Source organism: Chenopodium album, chromosome 24, assembly GCF_948465745.1.
Source record: "Chenopodium album chromosome 24, dcCheAlbu1.1, whole genome shotgun sequence".
Classification (NCBI taxonomy): Eukaryota; Viridiplantae; Streptophyta; class Magnoliopsida; order Caryophyllales; family Amaranthaceae; genus Chenopodium; species Chenopodium album.
Window position 1 is genome coordinate 7,236,314 of NC_137857.1, and position 26,940 is coordinate 7,263,253.

Sequence of the window (26,940 nt, forward strand, 5' to 3'; positions counted from 1 at the left end):
TAAGAAAAAAATATCCCACAAGGTTTGAACATTGTATCTCATGGTTACAAGATCACACACCTTACCATCTGAGCCACAACCAATTTATGTTCTCTATATACACATAAATAAATATATGTATAAGTAAGCACAAAAAAAATAAATACGTAGCATGAAAAAATAAATGAAGAGGAATAGCCTCAACAATTCCTGAACAATGGAAATGTAATATCTTTAACAATGGGATTTTGGATTACATTTTGTTTTGAAGTAGTAACTCGGTGCAACGTCAGGGGTACACACTAGTTCATTTTTAAACACATGTTTTTTTAATTAATGTTTGAAATTTCATCACCTTCTAAATGTTCCATTCCACTTCAATATTCAACTTTTTACTATGTATTATTAAAATTGCAAATTATTTTTATATACAAAATACATTAATTATGATCGATCTTAAGCTAATTAATCAAATTAAATTACAAAATGTCAATTCTTTTTAATAATTCTAATAACGGCTACTTTTGCAAAACCATTCATACCATCAATGAAACAATTACTTTGACACGCATGATAACTAACAATTTCAATCACGAACTATTAGTTGACAATTACCAGTTACACTACATCTATATACAAGTATAAAAGCTTATTAACAACTAAGTTTTCTATTACCATTAATTTTACCAAAAAAAGTTTAAGAAATTATATTATATGAATTAAAGGGCATGTTTAGATTTACTAAATTGAACTGGACTCAACTGAATTGAATTGATTGTAGCTGAATTAAACTGAATTGAAATAAATTGTTTATGAGAGAAAAAAATTAACAACTGAACTGAACTGAACTAAACTAAACTGATTGGAGCTTAACTAAATTAAGCTGAAGAGAACATACAGACCCTTAATTAGTATGTTCAATATTGAATCTATTGAGAAATAACCTCTAGAAAAATTTAATCCAAAAACCCATGGTATAAGAGGAACAGAAGTAGTGATAAATAACGCAAGTTTTTTGTTTTATCAATCGTCAAATGAAGGAAATTTCAATAAAGCTAAAAGTAGATCATCTCTATCAAATGTATATGTATATTAGTATATTTATTTGGATGATATATTATAAGTTTGGGAGTGTATAAGCTAATTTCCTACCTCAAAAATCTAGTAATTCAAACGAATGCTTACTCTAGTGCTACTCTACACCATATATGCTTAAAAAACAATCATGGTAACAAAGCAAGCTAAGCCAAAAATTTTGCCAAATCTTACAAATACGGTTACTTTGTTACAATGGTCAAAGATTTATGAAGTATACTATTGTCTTCAGTTTAGATATATGCATCAATGCATGTCCACAATAACTATATTCCTTTTTTTTTTTTTTTTTTTTGAGGGAGACAATAACTACATTCTAATTGGACGTTGATACATATTTACTAGAATGTTATAATAAATACGCTCCTGTAAATCATTTTCCTTTAATAGATTTCCTACATATGGTATATACGTTTACTTCCTCTATTAAAATAATAATAATAATAATAATAATAATAATAATAATAATAATAATAATAATAAATAAATAAATAAATAAATAAATAAAAATTTAAAAAAAAAAACGAAAAATGCCTGACCATTTGAGCAGTAAGATCACATTTTTTAAATATGTTGTCCTATGTGCTATGTGTCGTTGGTTTGATTAGTGAATCTCACCCACCTGCGACCTTGTATACTTTTGGAGCTTGCTTAAGCTTTGATTCTCCAAACATAAACAACATTTAGATGTACTAAAAAATCCTAAGTACAACTTAACTCTTTGTACGATAAATATATATAGTACATTGGTACATGCTATTAATTTAATTTGCCAAAGCTAAATAAAGTTGGTACGTTTATTACTCAATCTTCATAGTTCATACACAAAAAAATATATGTACACATTGTACTACTGAAATTCAGCAGAAAAGCTAAGAAGAAATAAATTAATAATTTTCTTTTTAGTGCAACTTCCTTATAAGTGAATCATTTTATTTATCTTGTAATATAAGCAACAAACAATATATATTTTACACCATATGATTTCATAAAATTTGAATGCATGGTACTCATTTTGCCAACGACATGCAAAAGCTTTGAAGTCTTTTTCCTTCTAGAATGACATATTATATAATTACAAATTCTTGCATCATTTTTTTTTTATTTTATTTAATTAATTAATGTGTAAGTTTAACAACCTTGTTGAATGTTGATGTGAAGTAAGTTATTGCATTTGTTTTCTTTCCTTTAACTGAAGATTGATGAGGCAATAACTTGTACATGCATGCATTTACATGCATGGATAGATATACTTTACTTTTGATGCTAGGGTATAGTAATTTCTTATATCTTAATCTTAATCATTATTAACTTTTAATTTTTGTTACTTTTCCTTAAAGGGTGTTTTTATAAATTTTGTGGCCATCATTTTTGTAAGATGCTTAAATCAAGGATAGCTAGATTCAAAGTGGGAAGATTATATTCCAACTAGAGTGAAGCTAAGTCATAAATATTGTGTAGTCGCTTAGAACCAACTTAAATGGAATTCAATAGGTCAAAACGAGGTTTAAAAAATTAGGATAAAGTAAGGTAAGTATGTAAATTGTACGTGTAAAAGTCTAAAAAGTGAAGTAATTTAAAATGATGAAAGAACTAAATATATACTCATAGTTTATATTAAATGTTAAAACAAATACAATATTCAGTCATTTCGATGAAATTTCTCATTTGTATAGGTAAATTGTATATATACATATAGCAAGGATTTTATTACTTGTAATATTAAATTCTCGATCTGTCAGCAAATTAATTAGAAACTTATTATGATAACTGAATCATATGGCTTTGGTCTCGGTCTTGACAAAATATTTTATATGCACAACCAGTTGATCAAAGCTATTAATGTCTGCTCATCTAGAAAGCTGAATCTAAATCAGTAACAAATGAAAACAGGTTTGATTTTACAATATTACAACTTAGGTACAACCAGTTATATGGTTAAATTTTGATGTCGACGCAAGAGAAGAGGTCGATCGAATAGTGGCTGTACGTAGAGATCTACCCGCAAAAGAGAGGAAGCACATGTTAGACAAAACATGTTGCATTATTGTGTAAGATTTTTGTAAAGTAGGGAAGGCATGCATAAAAAGATTAAAGACCGACATACATATACACTACATTTTCAAGTAGATATGACTTTTAAATTGTTCACCAATTAAATCACTTCCATTAAAAATACAAGAGTTTAACTAGTTGATTTGGAGTAGATATAAAGTTATACCAAGTACAAGTAAATTGCAACAACACATAAACACGAGGAGATAAATGCATAACGATCATGTTAATTGCCTTTTCATCGATCTCCTTTTCAACCTTAGTACATCAATCTTTTCTTTTTTCTGTTTTTGATAAGAGATCATACATCAATCTTTTCAACTTTATGCTTGAACTCTTTGCAGCCTCAAAGATAGTTGTTGCCTATTTTCTCTAATTTTTTGTTTTAAGTTTAAGGTAGTATTTTCATTATGAGAAGGTGTTGAAAAAAGTTTAGACTCATGATGAGACATTAAGACATATATATGCTACTAAACTAAACATTCATGCATATATTTGAATATCTCGACTTTAATTGAAATTTAGATATAAGTTTTTAACATTTCATATAAGTTATTTGAAATTTCATTTAAGTTATTAAACATGCGAGTATAAATATTAGTTTTTAGGTAGGTACGTAACTCACGGTGTAATTCACTCATCCAATACTTTTTAGTTTACTTTGATTATTTAGGTGATAATCTTATATTATATAAAGCATCTATTTTTCGATATAAAATAGTTATCATGCCATTAGGATTTAATTTTCATATTAGTAATTTATATATTAATTAGTTTTTCTCGACTAATTCCTTCATCATATCTTTTCTTGCTAACATTAGTAGATAATCTAGATATAATAATAATTGTCACATTCTATAATTAAGTATCTTAGAGAATGGCTAGTTAGGATTGAATTGTTCCTTTGTCTATACTTGGTCATCGTATTGAAATAGAAACTTTAATCTCATCTCAATTATTATTATTCAATCTATATATTTGTGCTTTCATTTTCAACACTTATACAAAAATTTGTATAACAGTACAGTTGAGTATATATAATACGAAGTATTGATTAATAAATCTTATTAAGTATATTAATTTACAATAGACTCATACATGTACAGGATTCATTCCAAATTTGAATCAAATATATAATTTTGCGCCCAAACAGTCTAAGGGACTGTTCACATTTACTAAACTAAGTTGAAATGAACTGAACTGAACCGATTGGAGCTTAACTGAACTGAACTGAATTGAACTAAGCTGAAATGTATATTTTATGAGAGAAGGAAATTAGGAGTTGAACTGAACTGAACTAAACTGATTGGAGTTGAACTGCACTGAACTGAACTAATTGGAGTTGAACTGAAATTAAGCTGAAGTTAACAGGCTCTAAGTTTTGAAAGACTTATTTTCCACTAGTTGACCTATTTACTACCTATAGACGTACTACATACTGATGGTTAGATGAATGCATGCATAAGATGATGCATCGGTACCTTCATATTGCATAAAATTACGTATTAGAAATATGATGTGAATTACGAGATTATGACAAGCCCATGGTGTTAAATGACTTATGTTAATTGGTACTCCATAAATTTTACAATGATTCATACAACAATTGAGTACTAATTGAAGTATTGACTACATACCGAATAGCATGTTAAGTTAATTAATTGACAATTGACTCAAATATAGCTAAATATGTATACGATCACATGAATTATAATTTTTAAAATTGAATCAAATGACTTAGCACCCAAACATGATTAGAAAAACTTATGATCCAAATAGTTAACCTATTTACCATCACATATAGTCAATATACTCTATATATTGATGATTCGATGAATGCATAAGATGTCGGTACCTTCAAATTGCCTAAAACTGAGTACTAATAATGTGATGTTGTGAATCATGATACTATGACAAGCCCTTGTTACATGAATTATGTTTGTTGGTAACTTGCTACATAGCCTTATTTCCGTCTCTTTCGTATTGTTTTTTCTTTGTTTTAGTAGTAAACATTTCAAATTGAAAAACATGATGAAATTGACTATAATATATTAAATGGGTTTAGAAATGACACTAACTAGTTGGGATATGACAAGTGTGGCTACCAAATTCAATCTCCAAAAATGAGAAAAAATGATCATTCAAAGGCAAATATATAGTTGACTAAAAACACAACTCACACATATAAATCAATAGCCTAAAAGAATAAATAAAATTTAAAATAAATAAAATAAACAATTTGTCTCGTTTTTATTCATATATTTTTAATACATTCATTGATTTTTATAGTCTTTCTTGCATGTCTTGTTACAAATTCACAATTTTTCTTCAATGAGTTGGTCAATTTTTAATTAATTATGTCAATTTTGTTTATACTAATATTTATGTCTATTTTATTTACGTATATATCATCTAATGTAGCTTAATATTTGTAAATATCTCAATTAATAATAATCTCTCATTTTCATAGAAAAAAAAATTTAAGCACTCCATCCTCAATACTTTGACCTTGGGATACTTATGCCACGCCACTAATAACACACCATACTATATATGCTATTGATATAACGTAACCAACACTAAAAAATATTGAGCATGCGATTTGTATTATAAGTGGCTAAAATCGGACCCTTTAAAAGAAAAGAAATGCACTAGATTGATGATGAGATAGATATGTTACATGGCTCATAAGTTAGAATACGCAAAATTTGTCTTTTCCCTCCATGGTCTCCAATATGTTAAGACTTAAAATTTACTCGATATAAATTTCTCCGATTATGTCACTGATTAGACTTGCTTAGTCATGAATTGAGAGGAGTTGTAGGGATACACCATTTAGGGATATTTTAAATGTATAATAAACATTCTAAATTAATTTAGAGTTTTTTTAAAAACTATTTTGATCATTAATATGAGTTTTGATTTACGTAACGATATTACAAGGGCTTTGAGTGTTTAAATGAACTAAATGACAATAATATAATGCCAAAAAATTGTATGAGTGATTCAAAGGTAGTTAGATGGTTATTATCGGATAGTGAGATGGATCAGATGAAGTTTATGGAGGAACTCTTTTCAAAAGCTTTGCAAAATTCAATACAGTAAGAAGGTTGAATTTTGGTAAATGTTGCAATTGCAAACTCTATGATTTTCACTTCTAATCTGCCACAAAAGTATGTGACTTAGTTTCACATAATTCCCTTGTTGTACTCAACCTTTTGTCTTCACACCAACTACGCATTGCATGATGTGTTTATTAAAGACACTCTGAAGTGGAATTTTATTTTCAAGAAATTCTCGGCCTCTAATAACTATTAATAACACTAATCATTGATAAAGTTGAATTTAGACGATACACCTTAATGCCACACTAAACATTTTGATATTAACAAAATTTAAATTTTAATTTTGCATTTGTTGGTATTAATAAATTAAATTTGTCTTAGAATAATCACTTAATACGTACTAACAAACACTATCAAAGTCATAGAAGACTCAAGTTGTTAGATGCTGAGAATTTCTCTTTATTAATAACAAAATCTATCATCTCCTTTGGAAAACACTTTCTCGTTTTATTATAAAGCATCAATTCAAAATGCAAAAGTTTCTCGATCAATATTATAAATTTAAATGAAACCCTTTGTTAATGAAAAGTTACAAATCTGAGTATATATTATTTTTAATTTTATTATTACGAGAAATCAAAGTTTATTTACCTCTTAATTTTTACTACCTCCGTTTCTTTTAGTTGACACGTTTTGACTTTAGCATTATTCACCCATCTCCCTGTGACCATATTTTGTGCTCTGATCTATACATAGAGAAAAATATAGTCATGTGGGATCTTGTTAGATTCGTCACGTTATATACTTTCAAAATATCAACTTTTCATAATTATTGCTTATTGATAATTAAAGATATTAATGATTGAATAAGTGCATTGACAAACGTGACTAAAGAAACATGTCAACTAAAATGAAACGGAGGAAATATATATTTTATGTCGTCCTTAAATATAGAAACGTTACTATGTTACCCATGATCCCATACATATATATATATATATATATTTTAATCTAGCTAAGTCAAAGTGAGTTTAATTAGCTGTACCAACGCCCAATTAAGTGTATGGTTTTGACTTTATAGAGAAAAAAGCATTAAACATGGAATAAACTTATCCTAGTACTTCAGTCGTGTTTTTGTCCATTGAGCCACTTTTAATCGATTACAAATATTCCAACTAATAATACAAACTGTCAAACTGATCGTGGAACTTTTATATTGTTATTATTATTCTTCGTTCCTATTCTTCCTATGTACTTATGTTTATGTTCCTATATATTTGTTTTTTTGTGAAATTTGGAGGAAAAAATGTTAATGGTTAAACTAGTTGGAGTTGTTCAGCGGACAACATTTCTAGTATGCTCCAAGTAACATTATTGTTCAAGTTGGAGACATAAATAGGTCAAGTAATCACGTACATATTAAAGAATTTAAAATAATAAGTATAGATTTTTTTTGGTGCTAGCAAATTAACAATAACATACATAACCCTTAAGATGTATTGCTTCTCCAATTATGTTTATAATGTGGTATACATTCTCGAGTCAAAATATAACACTTGATTTACGATTAAAAGTTGGAAATTTGAAGCCATATATATTAGGCATGCATGAATTTTAGCAAATTCATTCTACATACCTCTGTCCATTGTAGATTCACACATTTGTTACTTCATTATGTAAACTTGAGGTTGAATTGAACAAGATTTCGTTGAGCTCGTTTGATAAATTAAACAAGCTTGAACATACATAAACAAATTTGTACTCGTTCATATAAATTTATGAGCTACTTACACCTTTGATCCAATCCATAAACAATAAGCTAATTAATTTTCATTAAAATAACTAAAACCTCAACTCCTATTCTCTGAATCAGAGTAATCGAATAAATGAGGTTTAGCATAAGAATCTAGTTAATTATTACGTAATATATGATGTAATCGGTCAAATCCATCAATTAGGTAATCAAATTAAAAGTATATATGTAAACAGTGACGCCAGTATCTCTGTCTCAAATTGATAATATTCATATGCAAATTTAAGTTTGGTACTGGCTGTTATACGTTTACTTGTGATGACGTACTTCATGCAAATACAACTATACAAATACAACGAACCAATTAATGTCCGATTAAATTGTGCCGATTTTATACTTTATTTATGCATGCCGCCTTACGTGAATATTATGGAAGTTGTATGTGAGTTGTGTCATAATTTTTGTTTGTTTGGTATGGGGGATCAAATTAATTGATATTATTTGTATTAGATAATTATATACATTCCTATAATAATATAAATATAACACGACTTTCAAAATTATTTACAATTTTGTCCAACCGCGCGTTCACGTATGATGTATGCACGCTACTATTTACTAACCCCTTTGGCATCAAAAGAAATGTGTACTTTTTAAATATTTAATATCGAGATAGAGAAAATATATTATTAATTACAAGGAAGAAATATTTGGACTGTCTAAAACTAATAGCCATAATTGATTTTAATTATGATTGTATGAAAAGAGTTATCAGTAGTAACTCATTGGCTTGTGATTAGTCATCTAGTCTTAACACCGTTATTAAAATTGATTAGTAAGAAGAATATGGGTATGATCAAACTATTACAAAAGTTGGAACAACGTGACTAATATTCCGAATAGGTGGGAGCTTTTTTTAGGTTTAATAATCCTTCTTCTTTTCCATTTTAATTAAGACTTAAGAGGTAGTATATCCAAATATTGGATACATTAAAACGTATTTATGATATACTCAACATTCACAAGATCGAGATATAGCATAATATAATTTCTATTATTAACGTCTAATTTACACTATAGATTACAACAAAATTTTAATCTAATTTGTTTTTGATGCAAAGATAAGTACGTGAATTAGAAATAGGGTATACCATACACCTAAGAAGTTGGTATTATAATGCACGATTTCTCTTGTTATCGTTGACTTGTTAATCTAGCTTCCATAGGCGGTGGTTAAACGTACAAGCAAAAAGTTCTCATCTTTTTAAGGTAAAGAGCCAAAATATCGAACAATCTAGATTAATTCTGCTTTATGAATTAAGTATGATTTATGGAGAACGAAACTAAGCTAATTAATAAGTTCCACTTTAGATATTATATCAATTAAATATGGAGCTTTTCATTAGATGATGCTTGATATAAATCTATGTAGATATTTTGCGGCTAACATATAGATTTAATTTTATGTTTAACAAGTAAAGAAGAGAGCTAGAACAATCTTAATCGGTTAAAGCAATAATTTCAATAAAAGCAAGCTAAGATCAAATATACATAGTATGTAATGAATTAGTATTTGGACTTGGGTAAAGTGATGTCTCATGTGTCATGTCATTTCTTAAAATTAAATACATAGTATATACAAGTATTATAAATCTTGACTCAATCTTCTCTTAATTAAGTTTTATTTTTCACATTAATATTCACTACATTTCTATCTTATGTTTGCAAAAAGAACATGAAAAAGGACATAAGTTAGGCATGTAAGAAATTAAGGGGTAGATTTTTAGGTTACATTTTCGAATTTTGTATAGACTACATTTAAATTTTTTTTGAAGATATGGTAAAAAACAATGAATGACGAATGTAGATGATTTGGTCATCACTTGACACTTAAACTTTGTTTAAAATATTTTCAAAATAACTTGCAAGGTTAATTAAAATTTGACACGCACACTTCCTAACACACTAATTTGATCACTAATATAAGTAGACTAACTAAAAATTAATACAAATTATAAAAAGGTTGATATATATTATGGAAATTTCTTGTAATATCTATTAAACAACATTTTGCATGTTATTATTATTTATTTTTAATACGAGTACATTAATTAATAATGAAAAAAAATTATAGTTAAAAGTTGGTTATGAATTGTACAAAAAGTCAAACTATATCATTTTTTTTTAATTTGGAAGAACTATGCCAATTATTTTAAAAGAGAGTGAGTATATCAGTATATACGTCTTTGTTTTAACTTGTGTGAATAATAAGTCAATCAAGTCTTTGTTGAATTCATGTATTAACTTGTTTGAATATCTACTATTTTATTTCATATGTTCAATTTTTTTTTTTTTTTACTTGCACAATATTCAAGTAGCACATATTTTAAGGAAAATTTTAATTAAAGAAAGAAGACACGTAAATCAATTAAAATAACTTAACGATCCATAAGAAGAAATACTAGGGCTAGCTAAAATGATAATTGTCAATGAGTAATGATTTTAATTGATGTGTTTGTTTGCCAATCCTAATATCGAACTTCCTCAATCCATGAGTTAAGACTTAAGAGGATAAGTTGCCAATAATAACAATAAATGAACAAAAGAAATTTTGAGCTCCTTACATTAAATTTAGATAAGAAGATCAATAAGATCGAGCTTCTAAGTAGAGTATATTCTAGTACAAGAGTATTGAATTAGATATTTTAGTTTGATCCATTTTTAACCGTGTAAATAAAATGCATGCCTAAATTTCAAAGGATTATACTATAATGTTATCAATTGACTTTTTAGTCTTGTCGTCAAATCTCAAATCAACCACAATACGACTTGTTAATTTGTCTAGTAGTATCTTGTAATCGGGTGGTCCATCAATTCTTCTTCTTGTTTTTTTCTTGCATTTCTTAGTAAATTCTTCTAGAAATAACCTACATTAGGGAAATTCTCTTGGTTTTGTTCATCATTATTTCATGACTTTCCTTCTCAAGCCAATTAGTTACGCAAGTCCATCTATGATTATACCTACACTAAATGCTTAATATACGAGTGCGATCCATTACAATACTTTTTTGTCGTTTACTATTATGACGATTATGAGAAAGAATAAACGAGTCTACGTATCCTTTAAGGATTTCGGTGCTTTCATTCATAATAATGAAATTGTTACTTCTATGTAGTTACATATATACCCATATTTATCCTTTAAATTATTAACTAACTATGTTCGTTTATATTTGTAGAATTGTAGTACATATAATTTTGAGTTCCATATTTGTTTTGAAAGATTGGATGATATCCCATATTTTATGGGTTTTGTTGCAATACAAGAATTACTTGTCACTATCATTTTCTTTCTCACCACAAATATCATTTTACTATAAACTATCTGTTCGTACAACATCACTTGTGTCTTGGACTTCATTTGGATAGTTACATGCTTGCTACCCTCCAGAGTACAGGTACTGAATTGGAGGTATCTTATATGTACATACCCAAATTTTATGATTCATTCCTATCATGACTAAGAGTATGTTTTACAAGATGTATGACGGTAGGAGACATCTATAATATAATGTGGGTCAACATAATTACGACTTTACGAGAGTATAAAAAATATATCATCAATAACAATGCCACATGTGATTATCAAGAAAAATCTTTTGAGTTAACATAATTAGTGTTTTTTTTATTGTGGCTACGTACAGCAAAACATTGACCGGATAAACCCTGATCGACTGAGCTGAGCAACCTATAACCGAGTAATCCCAGCTATACCATATGGCCAACATCATATGAAAATTTGTGTAACATAATTGTAGCACATAGACATCTATAAAAAAAAAAATTTTAAAAAAAAAGTTACTCTCAATTCACCATTTTCTAATTATGTACTGTATAAGCAAGATAAAGAGAATAATCTGTATTTGAAAAGTCGAATAACTACTTTTATAGTTTTATGATTTACTTTATAAAACAAATTGGCAAACCCTTGCTTAAAAAAGAAATGCAATCCAATAAAAGACATCCAACATGATATGATAACAAAAACTCTTACATATACACTTTACACGGTTCAAATAACATTTCCACAATTTGGCAAATCCAATTATAATAATAGATTAAAATGGAAAATCCAACATGCTAACAAATACTCCTACTACTAGCTTAGGCTGCTCTAAAATCTAAATTATCATAATCCGCAGCCCCTTAAAATGAAAATGACGTTATAAACTTGTTATATTATATAGTTTACAATCAATATAACTATAATTTTGTGCATGAATGATGAAGTTGGACTTTTATTAATTGGACATGAGGGTTTAGTTGGTAGTTTCAATTATGCAATCAATTCCAATCCCCTTCCTTCCCCGATTATTACTTGTATTATTTATTTTTTTTTTTTTTTTTTTATGGTAAGATCATCATTGATAATATATTAAACTACGACATTTATAATTTTCATACCAATTTACGCTTCTAAAGCCATGTCTAAAAAACTAATCCAAATTTCAACTCGTGGTTTTATATCATGTGTTTATGTTTGCTTAATATTTCCTCTGTTTTTTTTTACTTGACCTGTTTCTTTTATCACGCTTGCCAATGCAAAACTTTAACGATCAATAACTTTGATTCTCCATAAGTAAAAAATTATAAAAGTTATATATTATGATAGTACTTATTGAGACGAATTCAAAAAGATCTCACATGAATTTTTTTTCCTTACATATTATTCACAAAAGACGGTCAAAGGAGGGGTGGTGAATAGTGTAAAAGTCAAAGCGGGTCAAGTAAAAAAGAACGGAGGAAGTATATCACTTCGACAAGTAAAAATTATTTTATGTTAGATTTTCATTAAAATTTACTATTTATATGGTGTAGATTTTATCTTTATAGCCCAACAACTTTAACAAATTTATGTTTCAATTCTTTTGTCCTCGGAATACCAGCCTCATCTCCTCTAAGAGACTAGTGTAACATTCCAAAGGAAAAACACTTGATAATTTCAAAAACATTGAACAAAAACGTGACCAAGACCAATTTGAAATTGACTACCCTTAATTTTGGATTAATATCATAATAAGTCCACAATCCCCTTAGATTATAAAGATTAAAAGTTAAAACGTATAACTACCTTCTTTCTATGCCAACTTTTCATTTAATGAAATTTAATTGCCATAAGTCTAAAACACATAACCTTAAGAGTTAAAAATAAAAAGTATTGACACTTGTCCACCATATAATTACCAGTAACTCTCATTGTTATCTATTTCCAAAAAAAATAAAAAATGAAAAATACATGCTCCATATTTTAGGGCCTGTTATCTTCAGCTTATTTTCATTTCAGCTCCAATAAGTCTAGTTCAGTTTAGTTCAATTCTTAATTTCCTTCTCTAATAAAATATTCAGTTCAACTTCAATAAGCTCAATTCAGTCAATCAGAACAGACCCTTATTAGCCGTAATTTACAAAACTATTTACTCTTATTACAAAACTATGTACGACACACAAGACACAACATCTAGAAACATTGTTCGAACGAGAAACTAATAGTCCAATAAAAGTAAAAAAAACCCTTGGTTGGCCTCATAGTTGTACCATTTAAAAAGTATCAATCCAAACATCCAGTACATCGTAGTATTATTGTACCAACAAGTCGTTATCTACTAAGCTGTATAAATCGGTTTACAAATCCCCTTCAAAGAAAGTTGAGAAACAAATTCTCATATTCATTTTTTTTTTCTCATTATTTATATTTAAATTAAACCCCTCTAACTTCACCTACTTCTCTCTCCTACACATACATTATTCACAACCATTCTTACATATTATATGCTCTCAAATATACTTCAAACCAAAAAATAAAAATAAAAATTTTATTTTTTAAAAAGGCGTTAAATTCATGTTAGCGGAGGAGGTAATTAATCAGTTCAGAAGTACCCACCAAGCGTGTGACACACCCCCCTCCTTTGGTTATTATCTTCTCTTCTCAGCCATTTCTTTACGTTTTTTGTTTTCATAGTATTCATCCATTTTAAAGTGATAGAGAAAATTAATCAGAGGTGTCGTCGACGATGAGACTGTCATCGGTGGGGAGCCCGAGCGGTGGTTCGAGGAGATCGAATTATAGTAGGAGCTTTCATTTACCTGATGAGGAGACAGGGTTTGATCATACGTCGTCGGTTGGTGGTGCAATGCTGCCTGTCTTTCTTAATGATCTTGGCCGAGCATCCACCTCGATGAACAACGATGAGCTCGTCGAGGTGGAGTTACAACTTGAGGATGATAATATTTATATTTGTAGTGTGACACCGAGGGCTGTTACACCTAGGAGTGTAAGAGCCGAGGATGGAGCCTCGGGGTCTGGTGGTGGTGGTGGTGGAGGATTGTTGTCGAGGAGCTTATCGGCTGCCTCGAAATTAAGGAAGAAATTTGGGTGGCCATCTTCTAGGGCGTCATCGGAGGCGGGGGATAATCAGCCCCCGCCCCCGATGACGGATAGGGAAAAAAGAAAAATGAAAGCACAACTTCAAAGGACCACGTCAGGTGCCCAAAGGGCGCTGACGGGGTTACGATTTATTAGTAAAACGACGACGTGTCCGAAGACGGGGAATAACGGTGGTTGTGAAGAGTTGTGGAAACAAGTGGTAGAAAAGTTTGATGAGTTAGCTCCGTCTGGGTTGCTTGCTAGGGAAGATTTTGGGGCCTGCATTGGTTTGTTTTTCCTTTTTCTTACCTTTTTACGACGTTTTTTTTAAATTTTTTTTTAATATACGGAGTACTTTGTATTTTTATTAATATCATCGAGTTTATCGATGTTTTAAATATAAATGATCTCGAGTAATAATAAATTGATGTAGTTTTTATTTTATTTTGTTTAGGGATTGACTCGAAGGAGTTCGCGGTGGGGATTTTTGATGCATTAGCAAGGCGAAAGAGGCAGAGATTGAGTAAAATTAGTAAAGAAGAATTGCAAGATTTTTGGTTGCAACTTACCAATCAAAGCTTCGATGCCCGCCTTCAAATTTTCTTTGACATGTAATAATTTCATTACCTTCTCTCTTTTGAATTATTTTTTTTATTATTTTTTAACTAATTCGCGACATAATATGTTTTTTTAATTATGTCGTGAATTAGTGACATTTTAGGTTCAAAGTAACAGGGTTTTAGGAGGTTACAATTTGGAATTATGGGTTGATTATGATTTGTGGGGCAGGGTTAAATGAACAATTAATTCATGATATCCCATTATAAACTTCTATTTCATTTTTTGACAAAAAATATTACTTATAAATATAGTTTCAACATTGGGGTCATTTCTTAAAAAGTGAAAATTCTTTGTCACTTACAGAAGTCATCCTTTTTCTGGTGAATTGCTAGTGATTTTCTGCCACTTGGGTCTTTTTCCATATAGAAAAATTAAAAATTAATACGATTTAATTTGCGGTTTAGACCGTACTCTGGACAACACTAACGTAAGTGGTAAAAAAATTAAAATTTTTATAAAGTAGCTTGTTGTTGAATCATAAGAAAAATGTTCTGTTTTTGAAATAGTCTAAAAAAAATAATGATGCATGTATGCTTCATGTCAACAGTGCAGATAGTAATGAAGATGGAAGAATAACAAGAGACGAGGTCCAAGAGGTAATTTTGTAATTTTCTATTAAACCCATCTTTTTATATTATTATATTTTTGGTCCCCTAAATGTTGGTTGTTTTGTCGCTGTTACCAAGAAAATAAAAATATGCCAAAATTATTCTTCAACATACAGTATTTTTCAATCATCAACCAGTTCATCATTATCTGGTCGATGATTCTTATTATCCGCCATTTTGGTTCGCGTATTGCAGACTTAGTAACATTGCTGATGTAGTGTTACCTTTAATACGTATATTAAGTTAAACGGCAGGAGAATGATTTCTGTTCTTATAAGGGTGGTTATTGGTCTTGGAAAAGCCTATAAGAAGAATCCGAAAACGGGAAATAAGAAAAATGTACAAAAGATGGAATGATTAAAAATCAAGAGCTTTAACTAATGAGCCAAAATACACTTTGGTTTATAGCATGCATAATTGCACAAGCAACAACTATGAATTCAGATCTCCTTTGCATAGCAATTATAAAGACAATAATTGCATTCACCTAATTAAAATGAATAGATTTGTTTGGTAAGTTAAGTTGTTGTACCTCTTATTGGAACTTTTCTTCTCTAATGAGGAAAACTTTGGTTTATAAATTGTAAGATTAACTATCATTGGAAAATATTCGATTGATTGGGCAAAAAACAATCAAAGTTGCTTTTGTTTGTAAGTCTAGTTTGTCATTTGATGTTAATGTTTCTTCTTTATGATATCATCATATATTAATTAGTATATATATCTTCCTTTTTCTTTTTAGATGCCAGCTTATGTTAAAGAAAAAATTTATATTCTCTTATTTACCTTAATTGGGGTGACTATTGAGCTACCTTGCATTTGCAAAAGTACACTGGTCCTGTTTGTAGCTAGCTTTAGAACTTTCTTTTTATCCCCCTTTTTTTGGCATAAAGTTTTCATTTGCGGATACGTTGCGAAAATTATATTGTACTATGCCAAGGATATGGATGCGCAATCTGCCCGCATTCATTATGTATACTGGATTGTCGGTTCCTTCCAAGAAATATATTTTTGGGTCGTTCCACCAGAGATAAGCAAAAAGATCCAATTTTGAGGGTAACTTTTAATATTTTGACTTATCTAAAGGCGTTTTGGTGTTTCATAAATATGTGACGGTTTTACTAGTTGGAAATGGCCCTCCCGGAAAAGAGTTTAAACCATGTTGTTGCCTTATTTTATTATTGTTTGGGTTAATTCTCTAAATAAGTTGTTATTTTGATTGTATGCAGCTTATTATGCTTAGTGCTTCAGCTAATAATCTAAAAGCCTTGAAGTCACAAGCACATGAATATGCAAACTTGATCATGGAAGAGCTAGACCCTGAAAACCTTGGTTACATTGAGGTACTTATCATGCTCAACTTATAATGTTAGTGATTAGAGAACGTCTTAATACGAACTATTACTTATAATTACTTGATTAGCATTATATGAACATATGCACAAGTAAATGATCATAAATCCAAGAGAACTCAACACAATATTAAGCGCGGTAAAACCCCATTGTACAAATAAGTTCCTAAGGTAAAACAACTGTGTTCTTTTTTGACAGTTATGGCAATTAGAAGCATTACTGCTACAAAGAGATGTATACATGGAGTATAGCAGGCCGCTAAGCACGGTAAGTGCAGGGTGGAGTCAAAACTTGGGTAACTTAAGGCCGATAAGCATAGTAAGAAAAGTAAGCTGCACATTGAGGTGCCTCATCTTAGAAAACTGGCAGAGAGGGTGGATTCTACTGCTGTGGGTGACGGCGATGGCTTCCCTCTTCATCTGGAAATTTCTTCAGTACAGACAAAAAAACGCGTTTCAAGTCATGGGTTATTGTTTATGCACAGCCAAAGGGGCCGCAGAAACCCTTAAGTTCAACATGGCTTTGATCCTACTTCCGGTTTCAAGGAACACTCTTACTTGGCTTCGATCCACTCGAATTAGATGCTTCATCCCATTTGATGATAACATCAACTTCCATAAGGTACTTCATGCAGTCATAATTTCAATCAGTCCCTTGTATACTTCTTAGTCTACACATTCTTACATTCTAAATCAATGTTGAACATGCAGATGATCGCGTGTGCTATAGCAATTGGAGTGGTCCTTCATGCAGGAATGCATTTGACATGCGATTTTCCTCGTTTGATCAACTCTTCTCCAGACAAATTTGCACTCATAGCCTCTGATTTCAACAATAAGAAGCCAACATACTGGGATCTAATTAAAGGCATCGAAGGAGTTACAGGTATCGGTATGGTGGTTTTGATGACAATAGCCTTCACATTAGCAACAAGCCGGTTTAGAAGAAATGTAGTGAAGCTACCAACACCCTTCAACAGATTGGCAGGATACAACGCATTTTGGTACGCTCACCATTTGCTAGCTATTGTCTACGTCTTGCTCTTGGTTCATGGATTCTTCTTGTTCCTAGTAAAGGATTGGACTAAAAAAACGGTAAGACCTCATACCATAAATGCATTTTCGCAACAACACTCTGTAAATGAGATTAACAGCAGCATTTTCTGATCTGATACTCCTGTGTTTTCAGACATGGATGTATATTGCTATTCCGCTCCTGCTTTACATAGCTGAACGAAGTTTACGGACTTGTCGGTCAGAGATTCGCTCTGTTAAACTCTTGAAGGTACAGAAAACCACTATCATTGCATTCCTCCCATAACCTTCAGCCATTTAAACCAGAAATTTTACATGGAAAACTGTCGAAAACTCAAGACAATTTACAATAGGTTTCTGTATTTCTCAGGTTTCAGAGCTACCAGGAAATGTCTTCAGCCTAATGATGTCAAAACCTCAAGGATTCAAGTACAAAAGTGGACAGTACATTTTCGTCCAGTGCCCTTGCATTTCTAAATTTGAATGGTAAAGCTATATCCTGTTTTTCTTTCAAAGTTCTTTTTCTTCATCAGATACTAAATGAAATCATCGGCTTATTTAGGCACCCATTTTCTATTACCTCGGCACCAGGAGACAACTTCCTCAGTGTTCACATCAGGATCGTAGGAGACTGGACACGAGAGCTAAAGCGGGTTTTAACTGAAGGCCAAATGCCAGTTTCTTCCATTGGTCGGCTTAAATTTAGGGAAGAGGGTAGCATTCGTCAAAATGGGTAAAAAACTTTTCATAATCATTTCCATATGAATTTTCCCTACTATACTAGGAAACTTATATAAATGTCAAAATCATTCACTTCAGTTTACCTAGACTACATGTTGATGGACCTTATGGCGCACCAGCACAAGAATACCAGAATTACGATGTTTTGCTTCTCGTGGGACTAGGAATAGGAGCAACACCCTTTATAAGCATCCTGAAAGATCTTCTTAACAATGCAAGAGCAGCAAGCGTAAGTTTGTCTAATTTACTACTCGTAATATGGATTTTCTGGTCTGACTGAGAATGATATATATATATGCTAACTGTCTAATTGGTAAATTACAGGACTCAAACGCCACTGACTTGAGTATGATATCAGATGAAAGCTTAAGCAGCTTTGCATCAACAAGTACATCACATAGTACAAACAAAAGACCAATGAGAGTTAAGAGTGCGCATTTTTACTGGGTTACTAGGGAGCCAGGCTCCTTCGAATGGTTCAAAGGGGTGATGGATGAAGTAGCGGAAATGGATCATAAGGTAAAATTCCCAAAGAAGTCATATCATCATAACATTATTATGTTCACAGATGATGTTAATAAACGACCTTACACTAATGTTCAAAATCTACAGGGTTTGATCGAGATGCACAACTACCTTACTAGCGTGTATGAAGAGGGTGACGCGAGATCAACCCTGCTAACGTTGGTCCAAGCTTTGACTCATGCCAAGTATGGTGTTGATATATTGTCTGGTACCAGGGTATGACCTTCTCTACCCTATCAGTAATCTATAAATATTCTGAAATCATCTGTCACATCTCTAACAACCTCAAAGCTTACAACTTCAAAGTATGATTATGATGATTAGGTCAGGAAAGAGAGAGGAAATTAGAATGAGTCTCTTAGTCAAACTACATCATTCATTTTTATAATCATTCTGATAATAACTTTCATGTACTTTACTACTAAAGTTCTTCCAGAAAATTTACTACTACAAAAATGTTTCATTTTCGAACTAATCTCGATCTAAGCCAGACAAGGTACTAACAGGCAATTCGCCCGCTAATGTGCTGCAGGTGAAGACACACTTTGCAAGACCAGATTGGAAAGAAGTGTTTGCTAAAATAGCTAAAAAACATCCATACAGCACCATAGGTAAATATTGCAGGTTTAACCTGTCTTTCAAGTCTGTCCAAGGGTGCACATATTTTAAAAGCAAAATATTCCTTAAAAGTTCAGTCAAACCACCAAGGATTTCATAAACATACCTACTAAATTATACAAATTAATCCACCACCTAATCTGTATTATAAACTAAGTTCTTCAGCTAGGCATACATTTGCCATATCTTTGTTTTGACCTATTATGTGACATCAAGCACCACCCGAATAGCATTATTAATAAAAAGAGAGGGAAATAATTATCCTTGATACACCAACAAGGGTATACACACATTAATCTGAAACTTGAACACATACTCATGTTAGTCTAGATCACGCTGTATATGTATGCATCGACTATGTTGACAAATGTGGTTAAATATGCAGGTGTTTTCTACTGCGGACGGCCAGTGTTAGCAAAAGAGTTGAAGAAATTATCTCATGAAATGAGTCACAAGACATCAACTCGGTTCGAGTTTCACAAAGAGCAGTTTTAGGACAGAAATATAGCCTCTACCCCTCCCTCCCTCCCACACTCCCTCCTTCAAACATAAACCATAAGTCAGTAGCAAGCTAAGCTAACCATATCCACCTTTTTGCCTATATTGTAACATGTAAGTATTCAGATTTCCGACATTCTTACTGAGAAAATCTCGGTAACATTGTATACATATACTATACACATCCATCGTAATCGACTCGGGTGACTTTGTTAATGAAAAAATTATAGCAAATGTTCATACAAAATTTATAGTACATAGTCCTATAATATAATATAGTCCTAGCCCTTAATATAACAAAGATTCTTGTCTTTGATAATCATGCTATTTCATGCATGGTTTTAGGATCTATGTACCTTAGCACCTTACTTTGAACTATATTCATTGAAATAAATTTACAAACTATTTGTAACATTAATAAAATTTGCTACTTTATTATATACAGAGGCCGGTGTTACTTCTTAGCTTATAATAATCATATTTGATACGTGAACGCACGTCTAAAATTGTCAACTGATTACCAACTAAACAACTTGCTCAATGTTTGACCTTAATCTCTTTTAAATTAGTGATTAGTCTATCAATATAATATTATTTTAGTCAGTAAACTTCGTTTGTATGCTAACTACTAACAAACTGAAAATATATGTTTGATTAGCTGTAATTAGTAGTATTTTAAAGAGAAGGGGGTGCATCAAAGATATATTCTTGACAGCCACACCTTCTAGATGATACAAACTATATTGACAGTTCATTAAAAACTAACGAATCGCGACTGCCCAAGTTTTGTTTAAGCTAGATGTAAATTGGGTTTGGAAATGTTCGCAATTCACAACCTAATATGTTTTAATATACTAGTAAAATTCGCCTTTTTCGTTGAAAGGGGGATGGGAAGCAGGGAAGGGATGAATTAGGTGACACTGCTGCAGCTTATTAGCCTGATATACTTGTATAGAAATTAAGTGGCATATCAAATAGAGCATTTTATTGAAATATGAAATCATTAAATGCTTTCTCCTCGACCCATTTCTCTCTTCTTTTTCTTATACGAAGAACAGCCCCTATGTCAGGAAAAAGGGAAGAGGAGGGGAGGGGGGCTTGACGATCAGTCCTGGCACCAATACCAATTTAAGGTGCACGATTACTATCACGGGTGTTTCCAGAAGTATACTATATGAACGATGCAGTATGTACTTTAAGTAAACAAAAAATATATACGCTATATATGTGAACATATTCAATCACTCAACATAAATATAAATCACCAAGGTAAATTGAAAAGTATTTAGGTGCCTGACAATTTTTATTTTACTGGAGCCCTATCACATATACACCAAAAGTGAGACAGAAAAGCCTATTAATCTTCCTAGATATTGATTTCCTGAGTTTGTTTAGAGAAGGAAAAGTAAAGAAGTCACAGTTGGTTTCTCGGATCTTTAAAAATTCAAGCTATAAGATCATACCAGCAGCAAAGAGCTTCTTCTCAGTCATCCTTTAATCTCCTCGCAAGACTGGAGAGCCAGCGCCTAACTCGTCGCTTCAAAGTGTAGCCGACAACAATCCCAGCAACAAAGCAAACAGCACAAAGCTTAGAGCATGTCCACAGTGACACAGATTGTCTGCATATAGATGCAGAAGTTTGAGAAAATGACACAATACTTGCATAATCCAAGGCAAGCTTGATAGTGGAAATGAAAAGGACAATAAGATGAATAAGTGATGCTCGAAATAGGATTTGCTACAAGTTACTAATACACTGCCAAAAACGATTTGAGGAAGATATAGAACAATGCATCAGTCCTAGTTACATAAGCTATCTTAAATGCTTAGACTAGTTGAATAGCAAATACTTTATCTCACTTCAAAGACTATACAGTAGAGAAGCCTATGCCAGTAGGTCCCTTGTAAGTAGTAAAGCACCACCAATGATGATTCTCAGCAAAAATGGTCTAACTTATGGTAGAGAACTTCAAAAGAACTTTAATACAACATATTTTAACTTGAATGTCGTCCAAGTGATGTAATCTGTTTTATCATGCCATTAGGAGGCATGAGAATAAGAAACACATCTTCAAGCACAAGATTCATTAAGTCACTTTACAAGAAACTGTGGCTACATAGATACAGAATGTCGAGAGGTAATCCAAGCCTTCACTTTATATGCAAATTGCAAAATACCACAAAGACTCAACTTTACACAGCTTTCTATGTTGCTATGATGCTATCCACTTTAAGGTACCCTTCTTTGAAGCCCAAATTCCATAGTAAGCTCAAAAAGACAAAGGGTGAAAACAAAAGTTTTCAAGACAATAAACTGGTCAATAACCTCACGCGCAACATTGTTTGAGACCTGAACATAGCAAGAGAAATTTAAAAGGCCGCATGGATATGGAATTTCAAGCATTTTAACAGTCACCATTATTGCCCAATATGTTCCCTCGATATATATTTTAGCAACATTTCGCTGTAGAATAAAAATTCCATGAGTAACAGGCTATAACAAATTCATATTCAACCAGTCAACACTCAGAAGTCTGAACTATATGGTATCCGCCTACATCATGTCTCAATTGGAGTCAATAATATCTCATGGCAAACTCCAAGGCCCCAATTAAACAACAGAGTATATACACCACAACTGAAACAGCTTGTCCTAGTATTTGTTACAATGTCTGAATATACTTTTCTAGTTCTAGTTAACATGAGTATAACATACACATGTGAACTCCAAAGTCCCAGCAGAAACTTGCAAAGAAAGCATAGAATATGAGGAATTGTTCAGCCCAAAATCCTTTAACAGTATGTTTGGAGAAGGGAATTTGGAACAAAAGGAAGGGAAGAGTAAGTCAAGGATTCATTTTCAGGAAAGGAAGAGAAGGGAATTGGAATAATTCATTTACCCTCCCCTTTGATAAAAACCCAATCCCCTTCGTATCCTTCACCCTGCCCTCATCACCTTTCTTATCCTATGTGATTGCTATCCAACAAACCCTAAATAAATTCGCAAATAACAGCCTCCTAGTGAGTTGATGCAACAATATATAATGACCACCCCCTAGACCATGTCCCAATTTAATTTCCATAGTACCTCAATAATTTATTTTACTTTACTTGAATCTGCAACAAATAAGGAAAGGCCAATGCGGCAATGACTTGCATTGGCAGAAAATTGCAATAAAAGCATTGCACAAGACAAAGTCTGATAGATATCCTTAGATGATCCCTTCAACAAGGGTGTTTAGGTAACTGATCCAACTTACCCATGAAGCCGTGCTGTCTTCACACATCAGCAAAAGCCGAGGGAGTCCCACGTTGTTTTGAATCCCAATGTTTTTCTATGATGCTACTAAATAGCAACTGTTCCTAGTGTTCCTACAGTGCGTGCTACATGGACAAGGATTAAACAAAAGAGCTAGCACATTTAAACTACACCCATATGGCCATACCCAATTACCCACCATCACTTCTGCTCCAAAGGTTCTTTACATTCAAATCCTATCTCACTCTATATCCCAACATTTCTTCTTTTTACATGGCAACACTTCTGGAATTAATGATTTGCGTTGATGGTATTTGATCATTTGGTGTGATGACAGTAAATAAGAAAATGATAGGATACAAGATGAAACACGTAAACAGACAAGGTATCTCTAAAGAATGACCTCTGCTAGATGACTTAGATCTTGATGTCAACAACTCCCTCGTATGTTAAACAAAGTTCCAGCCTTCCAGGGTCTTGGCCTACGAAGAAAATGAACTTACATGGATGACCTGATACCAGTGCACTACCAAACTGGTAATGAGTGTCACAACTCTCCACCAGGCTAGCTTATTACAATGAAAAAGAGTGAATTAAGCGCCGATTTACATGGTCATTAACCCCATACCCTATACCATAAGATATCCGGGATTATATCCACACTCCTTAACATCACATTTATGGATGATCACGTAACTAAAATTCATACATCTAGCAATGTATCCATACTGCTTGGCAGTGAAGCTTGATTTCTGCTTCAGCCTTAATCTGCCATTATATATTGATCAACGCCAGATTTAGATTTAAATTACTTTCTCTTCCCACATCCCGTATCTGTTTTTCATTTCCCACATCCCAGATTTCAATCTAGACTGAATTTTAGAATAAAACGTGTAATGGTGAATTGCAAGCATTCTTCCCACATCCCATATCTGTTTTTCATTTCCAAATCCATATAGACTGGAGTTTTTAAAAGACAAAGGGATCTTTAAAGGACATATTAGCAAAACATATGAAATGGCACAAAAACCAAAAGGAATGACCGTTATACACAAGGATCCTCCTATGCAACTTCAATATGTTATTCATTCAGTCTTAAACTTATCCAGCAGAACAAGATATATGATAAGATGGAGATATGGAAAAAAATATCCGTCAAGTTACCCTGTGCAAAGCACAGTTGATGTAAGCTTACTCTAGAAACTCCTTACCTCACAGGATTACACTAGTTTTCATCTACAGATCAAAGAGATAACATCCAAATAAGGCATGATTCGAAAAAAAGTAGCCGCTTATGCGAAGCTTAGGGGGTAAAAAGAAAGTCTTTTGAACAACCAATTTAGTGACATCTAGAATTAGGTGATACTTCATTAAAAATATAGACAAAGATTAGCTCTATCAATAAATTATCAAAAGGCTTTTGAATTGGCATGCAGCTTTTGCAATGATTGCTAGGGAAGCGGCCAATATGCATCGCTTAATCGCTTATCTTCGATAGCATCACATTGATAACAATTTTATTCAAGCGCCTCTGCGCCTCATTCAATAGATTCAAGTCATTCAACCACAAATTCACAACTCACAAGGACATTTTAGCAGCACTAAGAATGATTTTTTTTTTTTTTTTTTTTTTTTTGCTGTAATGTCCATCCATGTCAGTACATCCACTCCACACAATTTGACATGTAAAAGAGGGAAAGTTTGGCTATACTCGGATCTAAATTTCTAGGATCACAAACAGTTATACAAAACCACCTATGTGTTTCATATCCTATTCATAGAATTTTAAGACCAACCTTCTCTATCAACCTTCACTCAGTACAATTACTAAATATTTCCTTTGGATAAGAATGATTACAAAAGCCCCTCCACATTAGTCAGAAAACCATGAGCCTCTAGGTAAATTTAACAGATTTGTCTGTAATGGTAAAATTATCCCATCTGCCATCTAAGTTATTAACTATTTGTCAACCCAAAAGAAGCCTCCATAATATCTGCATCATCTCCATATGACCATATCTATATAACATTATGCCACCCAAAAGAAGCTGGCGGGCAAGCAAGGAAGACAGGGAGAAAATTGTAGAGCAAATTAGCAGAGGAATGGTGATAGCAGGAGAGAAGCTAGGGAGTATATTGAGTTTAATCAACTGCACAACCGAAACAACATATCATGTTAAAGGGATTTACATTCTTTTTCTTCCCTATCCCTTTCTTCATACCTTTGCCTTTCCCCTATCTCAACATACCGACCCTAATATTATTCACATGAGAAATAAATTAAAGCCACTTAAAGTCACACACACTAAAGTCCACCCGAACCGTCCTAATATATTGTTTTGAAAGTACATTACCTTAGAAATTTTGACAATGGATTTAAGATATGTCTCCCCACAAGGTTTCATAACACATAATTCATCAACCTAGTATTCCAAATCAATTCTCTTCAGATGTCTTAATATGCAATCATTAGCTAAACTTAACCTAAAATGATGAAGTTAACTGACAATCCAACAAAGATGTCCATAATCAATTCCTATGCAACTAAATCATACTATCCAATAAATACTTCCTATTCCTATGAAATCGTCCAAAGTGAGAACCCATTCCACTGCAACAAAAGTCAAGAAATATAAAGCTACAAGATTATTGCCACTATTCAAACCTCAGAACCCCCCCCCCCCACACACACACACACGGCATGTCGAACTACCGGACAATTTCCATAAAAGTAGTCATCCTAGTCAAATTACACCATATATTACTATCATTCAGGTCCTAACCAAGGACTAACATACCAATAACAACATGAAAATCTCCCTAAGAAGATGGCAATATGAACAACATTTCCTCAATTACTCTCATTCAGGTTAACAAACCCACTATTTGCAAGAAAACAGAGATAACAAATACATCGTAGAAAACTTTTCTCTTTTACCCAACTCCCAAATCCACTGCTTTTCACAACACCAACATTACCAAATACGAATTCAGTCAAAAGGGCAGCATTTCAATAGCATAAAGATTGAAAATTGATGGTGGGTATTTAACAATAAGCAAACTTGTAGCATAATTCATCAAAATTATACAAATGAAATCAATAAATAGCATGAATTATGAGGAAATTACCCAATAAAAATAGTACCTTGGAGGTCTGGTGACTAGAACACCAGGAGTCCCATATGAAGAAGATAGTGGAGGTGGAGGTGGGGTTGATGATTGTGGTTGGAAAGCTGAAGAACCCATCAATTTGACATCGTTAGAGAACTTACTGAATGCGCTTTGAACACTCTCCATTTCACCCCAACCCCC

General features: G+C 32.0%; 2 protein-coding genes across 2 annotated transcripts; one reads left to right on the forward strand and one right to left on the reverse strand.

The window, feature by feature from the left end:
- Positions 1-13,758: 13,758 nt before the first annotated feature.
- Positions 13,759-20,637, forward strand: LOC145610094 (respiratory burst oxidase homolog protein E-like). The gene is made up of 14 exons (XM_081665357.1): positions 13,759-14,658; positions 14,826-14,982; positions 15,540-15,588; positions 16,830-16,943; positions 17,152-17,574; positions 17,664-18,047; positions 18,142-18,237; positions 18,358-18,473; positions 18,550-18,720; positions 18,807-18,957; positions 19,053-19,247; positions 19,341-19,469; positions 19,786-19,864; positions 20,257-20,637. Exons 1-14 carry the CDS (start codon positions 14,019-14,021, stop codon positions 20,364-20,366), a joined length of 2,814 nt encoding a protein of 937 aa, XP_081521483.1. The 5' UTR covers positions 13,759-14,018; the 3' UTR covers positions 20,367-20,637.
- Positions 20,638-21,569: 932 nt separating this feature from the next.
- Positions 21,570-26,940, reverse strand: LOC145611949 (uncharacterized). Its single transcript, XM_081667335.1, has 2 exons — positions 26,774-26,940; positions 21,570-21,988 (listed from the first exon to the last, which is right to left on the reverse strand). Exons 1-2 carry the CDS (start codon positions 26,923-26,925, stop codon positions 21,853-21,855), a joined length of 288 nt encoding a protein of 95 aa, XP_081523461.1. The 5' UTR covers positions 26,926-26,940; the 3' UTR covers positions 21,570-21,852.